The sequence below is a fragment of the Polypterus senegalus genome, chromosome 3 (genome assembly GCF_016835505.1).
Source record: "Polypterus senegalus isolate Bchr_013 chromosome 3, ASM1683550v1, whole genome shotgun sequence".
Taxonomy (NCBI): Eukaryota; Metazoa; Chordata; class Cladistia; order Polypteriformes; family Polypteridae; genus Polypterus; species Polypterus senegalus.
In genome coordinates this window covers 260,989,782-261,004,189 of record NC_053156.1, presented here as the reverse complement: position 1 = coordinate 261,004,189, position 14,408 = coordinate 260,989,782, and the positions used below count along the sequence as shown (strand labels likewise).

General features: G+C 40.1%; 1 protein-coding gene across 1 annotated transcript in view; it reads left to right on the top strand.

Annotated features, from left to right (window-relative positions):
* The window catches only part of LOC120526663 (meprin A subunit alpha-like), a 48,693-nt gene that overhangs the window by 29,014 nt on the left and 5,271 nt on the right, over positions 1-14,408 (top strand). Inside the window, exons 10-12 of the mRNA XM_039749818.1 lie at positions 3,979-4,240; positions 4,294-4,424; positions 7,572-8,018. Of these exons, the coding sequence (XP_039605752.1) occupies positions 3,979-4,240; positions 4,294-4,424; positions 7,572-8,018 (840 nt within the window). The remainder of the gene's footprint in view (positions 1-3,978; positions 4,241-4,293; positions 4,425-7,571; positions 8,019-14,408) is intronic.

Sequence of the window (14,408 nt, the reverse complement as noted above, 5' to 3'; positions counted from 1 at the left end):
GGGGCAGGTAAGTACATGGCTACTGGCATTACAGTGATTGGCTGGCCGGAACACGTCATCGGGTGCTAAACAGCATGCACTCGCATATAATGTTTTAGAGCGTCGGCTCACCTGCAGGCACTCCCATATAGTTATGGGAAGTTCGGATCATTTTACCGACTCGGACCTTTGAGTCTCGTTCAGCAAAATGAACGAATCTTTTTTCGAGTCATTTTGTTCATTTTAGCAAAATATAATTAAAATGTTAACTGTTACCTCCCTAACACATCTACTGCTTACACAAATGTTGATCACAATAATTAATCAATAATTTATTTGTAACAGGATTATTTATTTATAAAATAACACACCACAGATCCTCAAGAAACAGTAACAAAATCATAGTGACAGAAATTGAATAAGAAAATGCGTTTTAGATATTTTTGATAATTTTATGATAATTTCTAAATATGATCCAACATACAACAAATGGAATTTTACATTAGTATTTGACTGAGGTACTGAGCTGGTAAGTGGTCACGTGACAAAAGAACGAACGACTCGAAAGACTCGAGGAATGAACTAATCAAATCTCTTTCCGGCTCAGACTGCATAGGTTAAGCTTATGGGGCTGTCACGTGATGAACGAACGTCTTGAACCCAAAGACTCGAGAGATGAACTCTGTTTCTCGGCTCGGCTCAGACTGAGTTATAACATTAGAACATTAGAACAATCTAGACGAGAACAGGCCATTCAGCCCAACAAAGCTCGCCAGTCCTATCCACTTGTTTCCTTCAAGAAAACATCAAGTTGAGTTTTGAAAGTCCCTAACGTCTTACTGTCTACCACACTACTTGGTAGCTTATTCCAAGTGTCTATCGTTCTTTGTGTAAAGAAAAACTTCCTAATGTTTGTGCGAAATTTACCCTTAACAAGTTTCCAACTGTGTCCCCGTGTTCTTGATGAACTCATTTTAAAATACAAGTCTCGATCCACTGTACTAATTCCCTTCAGAATTTTAAACACTTCAATCATGTCACCTCTTAATCTTCTTTTGCTTAAACTGTAAAGGCTCAGCTCTTTTAATCTTTCCTCATAATTCAACCCCTGTAGACCTGGAATCAGCCTAGTCGCTCTTCTCTGGACCTTTTCTAGTGCTGCTATGTCCTTTTTGTAGCCTGGAGATGACAACTGCACACAGTACTCAAGATGAGGCTTCACCAGTGCATTATAAAGGTTGAGCATAAACTCCTTGGACTTGAACTCCACACATCGCGCTATATAACCTAACATTCTGTTAGCCTTCTTAATGGCTTCTGAACACTATTGGGAAGTTGATAGCTTTGAGTCTACTATGACTCCTAAATCCTTCTCATAAGGTGTACTCTCAATTTTCCGACCGCCCATTGTGTATTCAAACCTAATATTTTTACTTCCTATGTGTAATACTTTACATTTACTGACATTAAATTTCATCTGCCACAAATCTGCCCAAGCCTGTATGCTACTCAAGTCCTTCTGTAATGATATAACGGATTCCAAATTATCTGCTAATCCACCTATCTTGGTATCATCTGCAAACTTAACCAGCTTGTTACTTATATTCCTATCTAAATCATTTATAAATATATATTAAAAATAGCAATGGCCCTAGCACTGACCCCTGTGGAACACCACTCTTAACATCGGCCAGTTCTGAAGCGGTTCCTCGCACCATCACCCTCTGCTTCCAGTGTCTAAGCCAATTCTGCACCCATCTAAAAACATCACCCTGAACTTCCACTTCTTTTAACTTGATGCCCAACCTCTCATGTGGCACCTTATCAAATGCTTTCTGAAAGTCCAGATAAATATCATAAGCTCCACTTTGATCGTATGCTTTTGTTGCAACCTCATAGAATTCCAACATGTTAGTAAAACATGACCTCCCTCTTCTGAACCCATGCTGACTGTTCAGAATAACTCCTGTCCTTGCCATGTGTTGCTCAATCTTATCCTTTATAATTCCTTCCATTAATTTTCCTGTGATGCATGTTAAGCTTACTGGCCTATAGTTGCTTGGATCTGCCCTGTCATCCTTTTTATATACACAGTGACTTCCTAAAAATACGTGTCAAGGGTTTATATATGTACTCACTAGCCTCCTTAAGAACATGAGGATAAATATTATCTGGGCCTAGTTGGTTAAGCTTATTCCAATACAGAAACTATAGGATGTTGCGCAAATGCGCACGTGCGACTGAACGAATCACTCCCACGAGATGACTCGTTATTCCCGAGTCACATTAAAGATTCGTTCAAAATGAACGAATCGTTCAAGAATGACCCATCACTACTCCCATATCATGTTTTAGAGCAGTGAAAGGCAGCCTTTTTCGAGTTGCGGCGCACCAAGTCCAAAAATTTTCTTTTGCGGCGCACCTGAGGGACTGCCCATAAATAAAGTCGTGACGACACAATCTATGGACAGTCGCCAATAAAAACAGTTAATTTTACAAGTTTGAAAGACATTTTATTAAAAAAAGGAATCAAAGGATAAATCTTAAATGTAATTAATGTGAATGTTGAGATTGTTTTTCAGCACATATGAGATTGATGCAAGGATCAATTTACGAAAGACAGACGTGCATTTCCTTGTCAATCATTTGAAGTCTCTCGCGTTTCTTAGACTTAATTTCCGTAAGTGTTCCGTTATCTGTTTTTCCAATATAAAATTTTTTTTAAACATTTTTTTAATCAACCAAAAGTTCAAAAACACTAGCAATTTTAAATATTTTACAAAAGTTTTTGCGGCGACCCTAGAAAATTCCACGGCGCACCGGTTGCCCGACAATGTTTTAGAGCATCAGCTCACCTGCAGGCACAGGCATTTAATGTTTTAGAGCACCATTTTTCCTGTAAAATTAATTTTTTGGGGGGTTTTAGCCGTGTTTTTGTCAGTCTGTAAAAGTGGCGTACAACTCGGACAAATTGTTTCCCAGCAGCGACTTGGGAGTCCAAGATGCATCCAGACATCGTCCCCATGCTGTTCCCGGTCCATTTGGGTGGTGTTTCTGTCACTTTCTGACCTTTTCCAATGGATGGTTGTCTCCCATTGACTTACAGTATACTCAGGTGCTTGGTAGAGCACACGACCATCACGATGTATTCTTCCCGAACACCCGAACACTTTGGTGCTTGCTCATCACTACTTATTGGGTTAGATGCATCCCTGCCTTTATTACAAAAAAACAAGACTAGAACTCCTCTTAGGGATACCTGCTGTAAAATTTACCCCTGCTCACTTAACACCAACCCCGCCCTGCGCTACGCACCAGCCACTTCGCATCTCTGTCGCTCACATATGTGGATTACACTTTCACCAAACAACAAATCTTTTAATTCTCGCGGATATGCCTCTTCATTGGGAAGAAACACTACTTTACCCCTGATGGCAACATGAATTAGACAATGTACAAGTCTCCGACTTAGTTTAAATCCGAACAATAACTACATACTTCTGTCATATCACCTATGTCCATATATTTGATCTGTTTTCGCTGTTCCATTATTTCACCGAGTAATAATTTCCATTTGTTAGCTCTAATGCAATCTTTTCCATCAATTTTTTGACCCTTTCGAATTTTAGTACTTTCATTATCTCTAACCTGCTCTGCATGTGTATTGCATCAACGTTTTTGAACCTCTTTACGACGTTCTACTTTGTCTTCTACTCTTTGTCTTTTATTTCTGACCCCGTTTGGAGCTGAGAGTGCAGGAACGGTGTCTGACAATAGCATTCACACGAATGAGAAGTGATTGGAGAATGTGGTACTTGTCAAAATCTCTTGGCAAAAAGTCTCATCTCATGGGACCTGAAATTAACTCTTACGGGAGTTGAGATTATCTCGAGAAAGTCCTTTTATAATAGAGATATGTTTTTAGTTTATAATTCCTTTAAGGGTTAACATTACATGCTCAAAGAAGATGAGTTTTATGTAACTTTTTTTTTTCTGCAGGAGACTCTTCTTGGAAAATTGCCCATGTTCCCTTCCAAGCTACATCTAAGTTCCGTTATTTGTTTCAAGGTGTTAAAGGAAATCCAGCACAGTCAAATGGTGGAATTTACATTGATGACATCAATCTTGTAGAGACTCGTTGTCCAAGTGGTGTTTGGCAAATTAAGAACTTCACAGGCTTTCTTCTGACCTCTCCAAGTGAGAGTATATTCAAAGCCCTCAATTCTATAGCCCAGAAGGGTATAGCTATGGCATCCAAGTTGTACCCAACTCCACATACAAGGGTTATACAGGGATTTTCTTTCATCTTTTCAGTGGAGTGGATGATGGTGCACTGGAATGGCCAGTTGTAAACCGGCAGGCTTCCATTACAGTACTGGATCAAGATCCTGATATACGAATGAGGATGTCATCCAGTAAAAGCTTTACTACTTCACTGACACAAGGTGAGTAACAGAAGACCTTAAGAAAAAAATTTCTGGTGATTACCTTATTTTTTGTTAGTTTTAATTATGGTCACTTTCTTATCAAAGTTCATTCTTCAGTATCAGAGATTATGTTGAGCGAGTTTCATTACTCTGATTAACAACAAGCACTTTTCCATTGCTGTACAAAAGCTGCAAAAGGTAAAAGCATAATTTGATATGGCTTATTTTGGAACTCTTTAGGGAGAATATCCTTATCTTTGTTGCTGAAAGATAACTGTGCCTACAAAGTCTGTTTTATTAATTTATTACCAAGATTGTTGATTGCTGTGCTTGGAAATTCTAGACAAATAGCTAAATGTCAAATGAACATTCCTGTTTATTTTAAAAGATTATTTTTTGATTCAGTTAAATATCTTATTTTTCCTTTTTGTAAAGATTTTTATACTAATGGCATTAGTTGAGGTGTTTTGTGAAGGTTAAAGTTACTTCTGCCTGATGGATTCACGGTGCTGGGCTCAGATATTAGTTTTTCTTCTTAACTCATATGCTTTGGTTTCTTTTTATGTCTAAAATATCTGTTATAGTTTAAGTGACTTACTCACTGGGGTTAGTAAGTGTGCCTTGCAGTGAGTGAACTGGCTGCTCATTAAGTGTTGACTCCTGCTTTATACCCGATGCTGCTGGGATAAACACCAGTCCCCAAAGCACTGTTTTAAAATGAGTTGGCTTTTAAAATGAATAAATGGCTTGTGCTGTCTGTCAGTTTCATGTAGAATGCTTTTCAGTGAGGAGTTTGTAATGTCATTGTTTGGGTTTACCTTGTGGTCTATGGCTTACCCTCACAGCTAAATGTCATGCTGTCAGGTCAGTTAATATTGCTAAATTGTCAATACAAAACAAGTTTATGCACATTGATTAAAGGACTTTTGTTCTCCACAAGGACTATCCTTTGTCTTTTTGTTGCTTGCAAGTCAGTTTCTAGGAAAACCTGACCAGGATTACAATATTCGGAAATGGTATTGAACATTTTAACTTGACACTATTTTTCCTAAAAATATTGTTTTTTACTTAAATTTTTTTAGTTAAAAGATTTTATTTAAGGTTAATTTCACATATTTGTCTTGTCCTATGTAGCGACACAGGCTGAAATTTCAAAAAAGATTTGTGGACTTTTGGTATTCACTCCACATAGTTTGCAAATGTAAACCTAGGCTGTTTTATCTAATAATAATAATAATAATAATAATAATAATAATAATAATAATAAATTTTATTTATATTGCACTTCATATTTTAGAAATCTCAAAGTGCTACAGAGTAAAAAAAAATAATAAAACAAGAAAATCTATGTATGCTTTAACAAAATATCTTTCTAAAAAGATGAGTTTTAGAATGCGTTTAAAACATCAGTCGACTGGGGCTCTCAGGTAGTCAGGAGGGCGCCCACAGTCTCGCCACAGATGAAAAAGCCCTATCACCCATACTGCGAAGCTTGGTTCCAGGGGCTTGGAGAGTGTTAGTGTGTACAGAGGAGAGTGCGTGAGGAGGTATGAGGGGTAAGGAGTTCCTGTAAGTAAAGGGGGGCATGTCCATAGATGCACTGATGGGTGAGGAGAACGACCTTGTACTCAATTCTGAGTGGAACAGGGAGCCAGTGAAGGGTTTTCAGGATTGGGGTGATATGGTCATGCTTGCACCCTCATCAGGATCCTGGCAGCGCAATTCTGAATATACTGGAGTCTCTGAATACTCTTGCCAGGAATCCCGATGAGGAGCATTACAGTAATCCAACCTGGAGGAGACAAAGGCATGGACGAGCTTCTCTGCATCTTCCAGGGTGAGAGTTGGTCGGAGTTTAGCAATATTCTTGAGGTGGTAGAAGGAAGACTTACAGAGGTGTTTGATGTGGGCGTCAAAGGTGAGTTGAGGGTCCATTTTAACACCCAGATTGGTGACAGATGTGGAAAGGGGAATGTTTTGGCCAGCGAAAGTGATACTGGTGATGGTAGAAGAGCGGAGATGGTGTGATGTGCCAACTAAGATGGCTTCTGTTTTGGATCTGTTTAGCTGAAGAAAATTGAGCCTCATCCACGCCTCTATCTCCTCCAGGCAGGTAGTCAATGTAGAGATTGGCAGAGGAGCAGTAGAGGAGGTGGGGGTAGTCCTGAGGTAAAGCTGAGTGTCATCAGCATAGCAGTGAAAAGATAAACCATGTCTGCTAATGACATTTCCAAGGGGGAGCATGTAGATGGTAAAAAGGATGGGGCCTAGCACAGAGCCCTGTGGGACACCACAAGTGACGTTGTGGGTATGAGATTTTGCGCTGCCCAGGGCGGCGTGCTCAGTTCTGCCGGTCAGGTAAGATGTGAACCAATTGTAACATTTCCAGAGAGTCCAATGGTGTATTTCAGGCGGTGAAGGAGAATGTTGTGGTCTATTGTGTCAAAAGCAGCTGTCAGGTCAAGGAGGATGAGTAAAGAAGGGGAACCAGTATCTGCTGTTATCAGAAGATCATTGGTGACCCTGACCAGAAACAACAAATCTTTTAATTCTCGGATATGCCTCTTCATTGGGAAGAAACACTACTTTACCCCTGATGGCAACATGAATTAGACAATGTACAAGTCTCCGACTTAGTTTAAATCCGAACAATAACTACATACTTCTGTCATATCACCTATGTCCATATATTTGATCTGTTTTCGCTGTTCCATTATTTCACCGAGTAATAATTTCCATTTGTTAGCTCTAATGCAATCTTTTCCATCAATTTTTTGACCCTTTCGAATTTTAGTACTTTCATTATCTCTAACCTGCTCTGCATGTGTATTGCATCAACGTTTTGAACCTCTTTACGACGTTCTACTTTGTCTTCTACTCTTTGTCTTTTATTTCTGACCCGTTTGGAGCTGAGAGTGCAGGAACGGTGTCTGACAATAGCATTCACACGAATGAGAAGTGATTGGAGAATGTGGTACTTGTCAAAATCTCTTGGCAAAAAGTCTCATCTCATGGGACCTGAAATTAACTCTTACGGGAGTTGAGATTATCTCCGAGAAAGTCCTTTTATAATAGAGAGATATGTTTTTAGTTTATAATTCCTTTAAGGGTTAACATTACATGCTCAAAGAAGATGAGTTTTATGTAACTTTTTTTTTTCTGCAGGAGACTCTTCTTGGAAAATTGCCCATGTTCCCTTCCAAGCTACATCTAAGTTCCGTTATTTGTTTCAAGGTGTTAAAGGAAATCCAGCACAGTCAAATGGTGGAATTTACATTGATGACATCAATCTTGTAGAGACTCGTTGTCCAAGTGGTGTTTGGCAAATTAAGAACTTCACAGGCTTTCTTCTGACCTCTCCAAGTGGAGAGTATATTCAAAGCCCTCAATTCTATAGCCCAGAAGGGTATAGCTATGGCATCCAAGTTGTACCCAACTCCTCATACAAGGGTTATACAGGGATTTTCTTTCATCTTTTCAGTGGAGTGGATGATGGTGCACTGGAATGGCCAGTTGTAAACCGGCAGGCTTCCATTACAGTACTGGATCAAGATCCTGATATACGAATGAGGATGTCATCCAGTAAAAGCTTTACTACTTCACTGACACAAGGTGAGTAACAGAAGACCTTAAGAAAAAAATTTCTGGTGATTACCTTATTTTTGTTAGTTTTAATTATGGTCACTTTCTTATCAAAGTTCATTCTTCAGTATCAGAGATTATGTTGAGCGAGTTTCATTACTCTGATTAACAACAAGCACTTTTCCATTGCTGTACAAAAGCTGCAAAAGGTAAAAGCATAATTTGATATGGCTTATTTTGGAACTCTTTAGGGGAGAATATCCTTATCTTTGTTGCTGAAAGATAACTGTGCCTACAAAGTCTGTTTTATTAATTTATTACCAAGATTGTTGATTGCTGTGCTTGGAAATTCTAGACAAATAGCTAAATGTCAAATGAACATTCCTGTTTATTTTAAAAAGATTATTTTTTGATTCAGTTAAATATCTTATTTTTCCTTTTTGTAAAGATTTTTATACTAATGGCATTAGTTGAGGTGTTTTGTGAAGGTTAAAGTTACTTCTGCCTGATGGATTCACGGTGCTGGGCTCAGATATTAGTTTTTCTTCTTAACTCATATGCTTTGGTTTCTTTTTATGTCTAAAATATCTGTTATAGTTTAAGTGACTTACTCACTGGGGTTAGTAAGTGTGCCTTGCAGTGAGTGAACTGGCTGCTCATTAAGAGTTGACTCCTGCTTTATACCCGATGCTGCTGGGATAAACACCAGTCCCCAAAGCACTGTTTTAAAATGAGTTGGCTTTTAAAATGAATAAATGGCTTGTGCTGTCTGTCAGTTTCATGTAGAATGCTTTTCAGTGAGGAGTTTGTAATGTCATTGTTTGGGTTTACCTTGTGGTCTATGGCTTACCCTCACAGCTAAATGTCATGCTGTCAGGTCAGTTAATATTGCTAAATTGTCAATACAAACAAGTTTATGCACATTGATTAAAGGACTTTTGTTCTCCACAAGGACTATCCTTTGTCTTTTTGTTGCTTGCAAGTCAGTTTCTAGGAAAACCTGACCAGGATTACAATATTCGGAAATGGTATTGAACATTTTTAACTTGACACTATTTTTCCTAAAAATATTGTTTTTTACTTAAATTTTTTTAGTTAAAAGATTTTATTTAAGGTTAATTTCACATATTTGTCTTGTCCTATGTAGCACACAGGCTGAAATTTCAAAAAAGATTTGTGGACTTTTGGTATTCACTCCACATAGTTTGCAAATGTAAACCTAGGCTGTTTTATCTAATAATAATAATAATAATAATAATAATAATAATAATAATAATAATTTTATTTATATTGCACTTCATATTTTAGAAATCTCAAAGTGCTACAGAGTAAAAATAAAAATAATAAAACAAGAAAATCTATGTATGCTTTAACAAAATATCTTTCTAAAAAGATGAGTTTTAGAATCCGTTTAAAAACATCAGTCGACAGTGGGGCAGTTAGTCAGGGAGGGCGTTCCACAGTCTCGGCGCCACAGGTGAAAAAGCCCTATCACCCATACTGCGAAGGTTGGTTCCAGGGGCTTGGAGAGTGTTAGTGTGTATAGAGTGGAGAGTGCGTGAGGAGGTATGAGGGGTAAGGAGTTCCTGTAAGTAAAGGGAGGCATGTCCATAGATGCACTGATGGGTGAGGACAACGACCTTGTACTCAATTCTGAGTGGAACAGGGAGCCAGTGAAGGGTTTTCAGGATTGGGGTGATATGGTCATGCTTTCGCACCCTCATCAGGATCCTGGCAGCGCAATTCTGAATATACTGGAGTCTCTGAATACTCTTGCCAGGAATCCCGATGAGGAGCGATTACAGTAATCCAACCTGGAGGAGACAAAGGCATGGACGAGCTTCTCTGCATCTTCCAGGGTGAGAGTTGGTCGGAGTTTAGCAATATTCTTGAGGTGGTAGAAGGAAGACTTACAGAGGTGTTTGATGTGGGCGTCAAAGGTGAGTTGAGGGTCCATTTTAACACCCAGATTAGTGACAAATGTGGAAAGGGGAATGTTTTGGCCAGCGAAAGTGATACTGGTGATGGTAGAAGAGCGGAGATGGTGTGATGTGCCAACTAAGATGGCTTCTGTTTTGGATCTGTTTAGCTGAAGAAAATTGAGCCTCATCACGCCTCTATCTCCTCCAGGCAGGTAGTCAATGTAGAGATTGGCAGAGGAGCAGTAGAGGAGGTGGGGGTAGTCCTGAGGTAAAGCTGAGTGTCATCAGCATAGCAGTGAAAAGATAAACCATGTCTGCTAATGACATTTCCAAGGGGGAGCATGTAGATGGTAAAAAGGATGGGGCCTAGCACAGAGCCCTGTGGGACACCACAAGTGACGTTGTGGGTATGAGATTTTGCGCTGCCCAGGGCGACGTGCTCAGTTCTGCCGGTCAGGTAAGATGTGAACCAATTGTAAACATTTCCAGAGAGTCCAATGGTGTATTTCAGGCGGTGAAGGAGAATGTTGTGGTCTATTGTGTCAAAAGCAGCTGTAAGGTCAAGGAGGATGAGTAAAGAATGGGAACCAGTATCTGCTGTTATCAGAAGATCATTGGTGACCCTGACCAGGGCTGTTTCGGTGCTATGGCCAGGACGGAAACCAGACTGAAACTTTTCAAAGAGATTATTCAGTTTGAGGTGGTCATGAAGTTGAGTTGCAACTATTTTTCCAGAACTTTAGAGAGAAATGGAAGATTGGAAATGGGCCTATAATTGGAGAGAACTTCAGAATCCAGGGTGGGTTTTTTTCAGTAGGGTCTGATGACAGCAGTTTTTAGTGAAGAAGGAATATGGCCAGCCAAAAGGGACTGGTTTATGATCCTGGTGATAAGTGGAGAGACGGCAGAGATGCTTGGCCCTCAGTAAAGCTGAGGGAAAGGGTCCAGGGAACTGGTAGACAGCTTCATTTTCCTGATGACGTCCTCCACCTCTTCCCGTTGTGGCAACAGAGAAGGAGCAAAGGGGCTGGACAGTCTCAGACAGTAGGTCGACAGTTGGGGGCAGGATATCCGTGGTGGAGAGGTGTAAGCGGATGTTATCAACTTTTGTTTGAAGAAATTTATGTGCATATTGCACCTTTCATCGGTGGCCTCAGAGTGGGCAGGTGAAGGAGGTTTGAGAAGGTGATTTATAGTTGAAAAAAGTTTTTTGGGGTTCCTGGAACTGTTGCTGATGATGGTGGAATAGAACTTGGACCGTGCAACCTTCAGAGCTTCTGCATACACCCTCTTGTGTTCCCTATAAGCCTGTTTGTGGACAGTCAGCCCAGAGGCCTTGAATTGCTGCTCAAGGACACGGCCAGCCGTCTTCATTTTTCGCAGTTCACAGGTGTACCAAGGTGCTGAGCACGAGAATGAGACGGGCCTGGATGTTAAGGGGGCGTGGAAGTCCAGGAGACTGCTCAGGGACTGGTTGTAAAAGTCCACAAGGTCAGCAACAGAGAGGGAGCTGGTAGGGTCAGAGGAGAGAAGTTTAAGGTCCAGGGCCAAGGCATCAACATTGATGTTCTTTAGATTTCTGAAATGTATCTGTCATTTTAGTTTGATATGGGGGGAAAGAATGGGCAGCTCCATTGACACTACTTTGTGGTCTGAAATACCAAGATCATATACCTGTAAGTTTGAAATGACCAGGTCAAGTGTGTGACCCCTGGAATGTGTGGGGACATCAACATGTTGTTGTAGATTAAGAGAATCCAATAGATCAAGGAAATCAGCAGTGAGATAACCTGTGGGATTGTCAACATGAATATTTATATCTCCTAGAATTATGATGTTGGCAGAGGTAGCACAGAGTGTTGTGAGAAGATCAGTCATTTCCAAGATGAAGGCAGAGTTGGGTTTTGGAGGTCGATAGATAAGGAGAACAGTCATGGGAAAAGGAGGCTTACATTTAAATGCAAGGCACTCGCAGGAGGATGTTGCAGGTATCAAGATACGGGACAACCCCAAATCCTGACGGTGGATAATAGCTAACCCACCACCACCACCACGCCCAGTGCTGCGAGCTGCTTCCAAGTAACTGTAGCCAGTTAAGGACAGGCTTCATTTAGGGCAGAGTAAACCTCTGACTGGTGCCATGACAGAAGTCAGACACATGAAGTCAAGTCCTTTCTCCCTGATGTGTTCTTCAATCAGTGTGGCTTTATTGCAGATAGATTGAGAGTTAAACAGTTCAAATTTGACTAATGACTGTGAGGTCAATCTCTGTACTGGTCGCAAAACATTAAAATCCACTCCACGCAGCTTAAAATCAACTCCACAAAATAAATCCAGGTGGGGATGTGAGAATCTAGCAGTGTTTCTCTCAATAGCTCTGATGTTTCCCATGCTGGAGTGCAAAGATCTCACGATACTTTCAGAGTTGATAGTAGTTGGAATGACGGAATAACTGAGCGCCATTCTGACCGAGGAAGAAAGGAGAGATGCTATCCAGACAGCGCCGTAAAATCCAAAGCAGACAATAAAACAGAAAATCCGGGCATCAGGGCATCCGGACATCCGGACATCAGGTGAGTAGACAGCAAAACTTGATAAAATCCGTAAAATCCACGGCAGACGGTAAAACAGTATATCCAGGCAACAAGTGAGTAGTCAGCTAAAACTTAATAAAACTCGGTGAAATCCGTAAAAACCCACGGCAGACGATAAAACAGTACATAAAAGTACGAAACTTTTTAACTAAAAACTAAAGTAAAAGTAAAATAATAAATTAGTAATATAAAACTCATAAAGCTCAAAGGGAGAAGCGGCGAACATTCAACGCCAGCGTCCTCTCCTACCTGACGCTGCCAGGTTACAGTACAGTATATCTGCTCTATATGTACAAAATCCTGAGCCTAAAAGTGCAACGATTTTGTGCCCCAATTTTATGGGACATTCTTATGTCACGTTTTAAATCTGTCTTATTTTAAAACCTACATATATATGTTTGGTATCATTCTTTCAGAATTTATTGAACTTTAATGTGATGTTGTTAAGAGTTTCAGATTCGTATTCTTATTTATATTATAAACTAAAAAATATCAAGAACTCACGTTCCGCGAAACAAGACTTTGTGCCCATATAAGAGGAAATACAAGTAATATAAGTAAGATAATGGAATTCTTTCAGAAGTATAAAACATTACTTGTCTGATCAGTTTGGAATTTTAGCGTCTAATGATAAATCCACAAAAATTCCCATAAGTAGCCGTCAACAGACTTCATGGTTTAACAAAGACTTTTATACCACTCAGTGGAATCTGTAACAATGGGAGAATATTGAAAGATAAATAGGTTTGCTTTGTTACTGTAAATCCCAGAGCAAACACTATATACTGTATATTACAAATGTATGGCAACACAACACAGAAGTAACTTAGGAAAAACATTGAATTTGGTTTCATTTGTTAACTGCTGTGACAGATATCCAGGGACCTGGCCCCAACGGGACGCTGGAAGAAGGGAAGAACCGGGAAAAGGGCAGTATCTTCCCTGGACCACAAGGGGGTGACCTCCCTGGATTACATGGGAACCAAAGAGCTTGGGAGCTCAACTCTATGGAGGGACATGGCCACCATCAGGGGGTGCCTGGACAGCTTTGGAACTGTGGTCCACAGCACTTCCGCCACACTTGGAAGTGCTGCCAGAAGAGGACCTGAACTCACTTGCAGCATTTCCGCCATGCCTGGAAGTGCTGCCGGATGTTAATTAGGGAGCACCTGGAGCACGTCCGGGTGCTGTATAAAAGAGGCCGCCTCACTCCACTCGAGAGTCGGAGTCAGGTGGAAGTGGACAGAGCTTGGAAGAGAGGAGTGGAGGCGACAGACAGAGAGAGAAAGAAAGGAGTCTAAAAGGACTGTATTCTTGGCGGTTGGTGCACTGTTTGGGGTGTTTATTGTGTGTTACACAATAAAACGTGTGTGCTTTGAGACACTCTGTGTCTGCCTGTTTGTGTCTGGGTCTGAATATTCTGCACTGCCTTCATTGTGTTGTCACATAGTTAAAATGTTCTAAATGTCCATATGACTGGTGTGGGAAGGATCTTTCCAAATATTTCAATAATAAATGGTCAACAAATTCCCATTGAGTCCTAGAACAGTATCATATGAATCCTTTCTGGATTATTCTTGTTAAATTTACCTACTGATTGTAATCTCTAATGGAACTCATTTACAGAGAACCAGTACTGAAGAAATGTAATCTTTTGATTTTTCTCAGCCCCCTTTTAATATAGAAGTATAACATCTAAATTGAGAACCTCAATAACCAGACATTTACAGAGTAATAATGGATTTTTTTATAGAAGGTTGTATTTATTGGGTCAAATTCGCTGTTTTATGTGAAAGCTGGCTTTTCACGATTGGAATCCTGAGTGGTTAGTGTTTATCCCTGTTAAAGACACCCTAAGTTAAAGTCTGCGTAGTGTTGCGTTTAATCAGTTTTTTGTCATTATG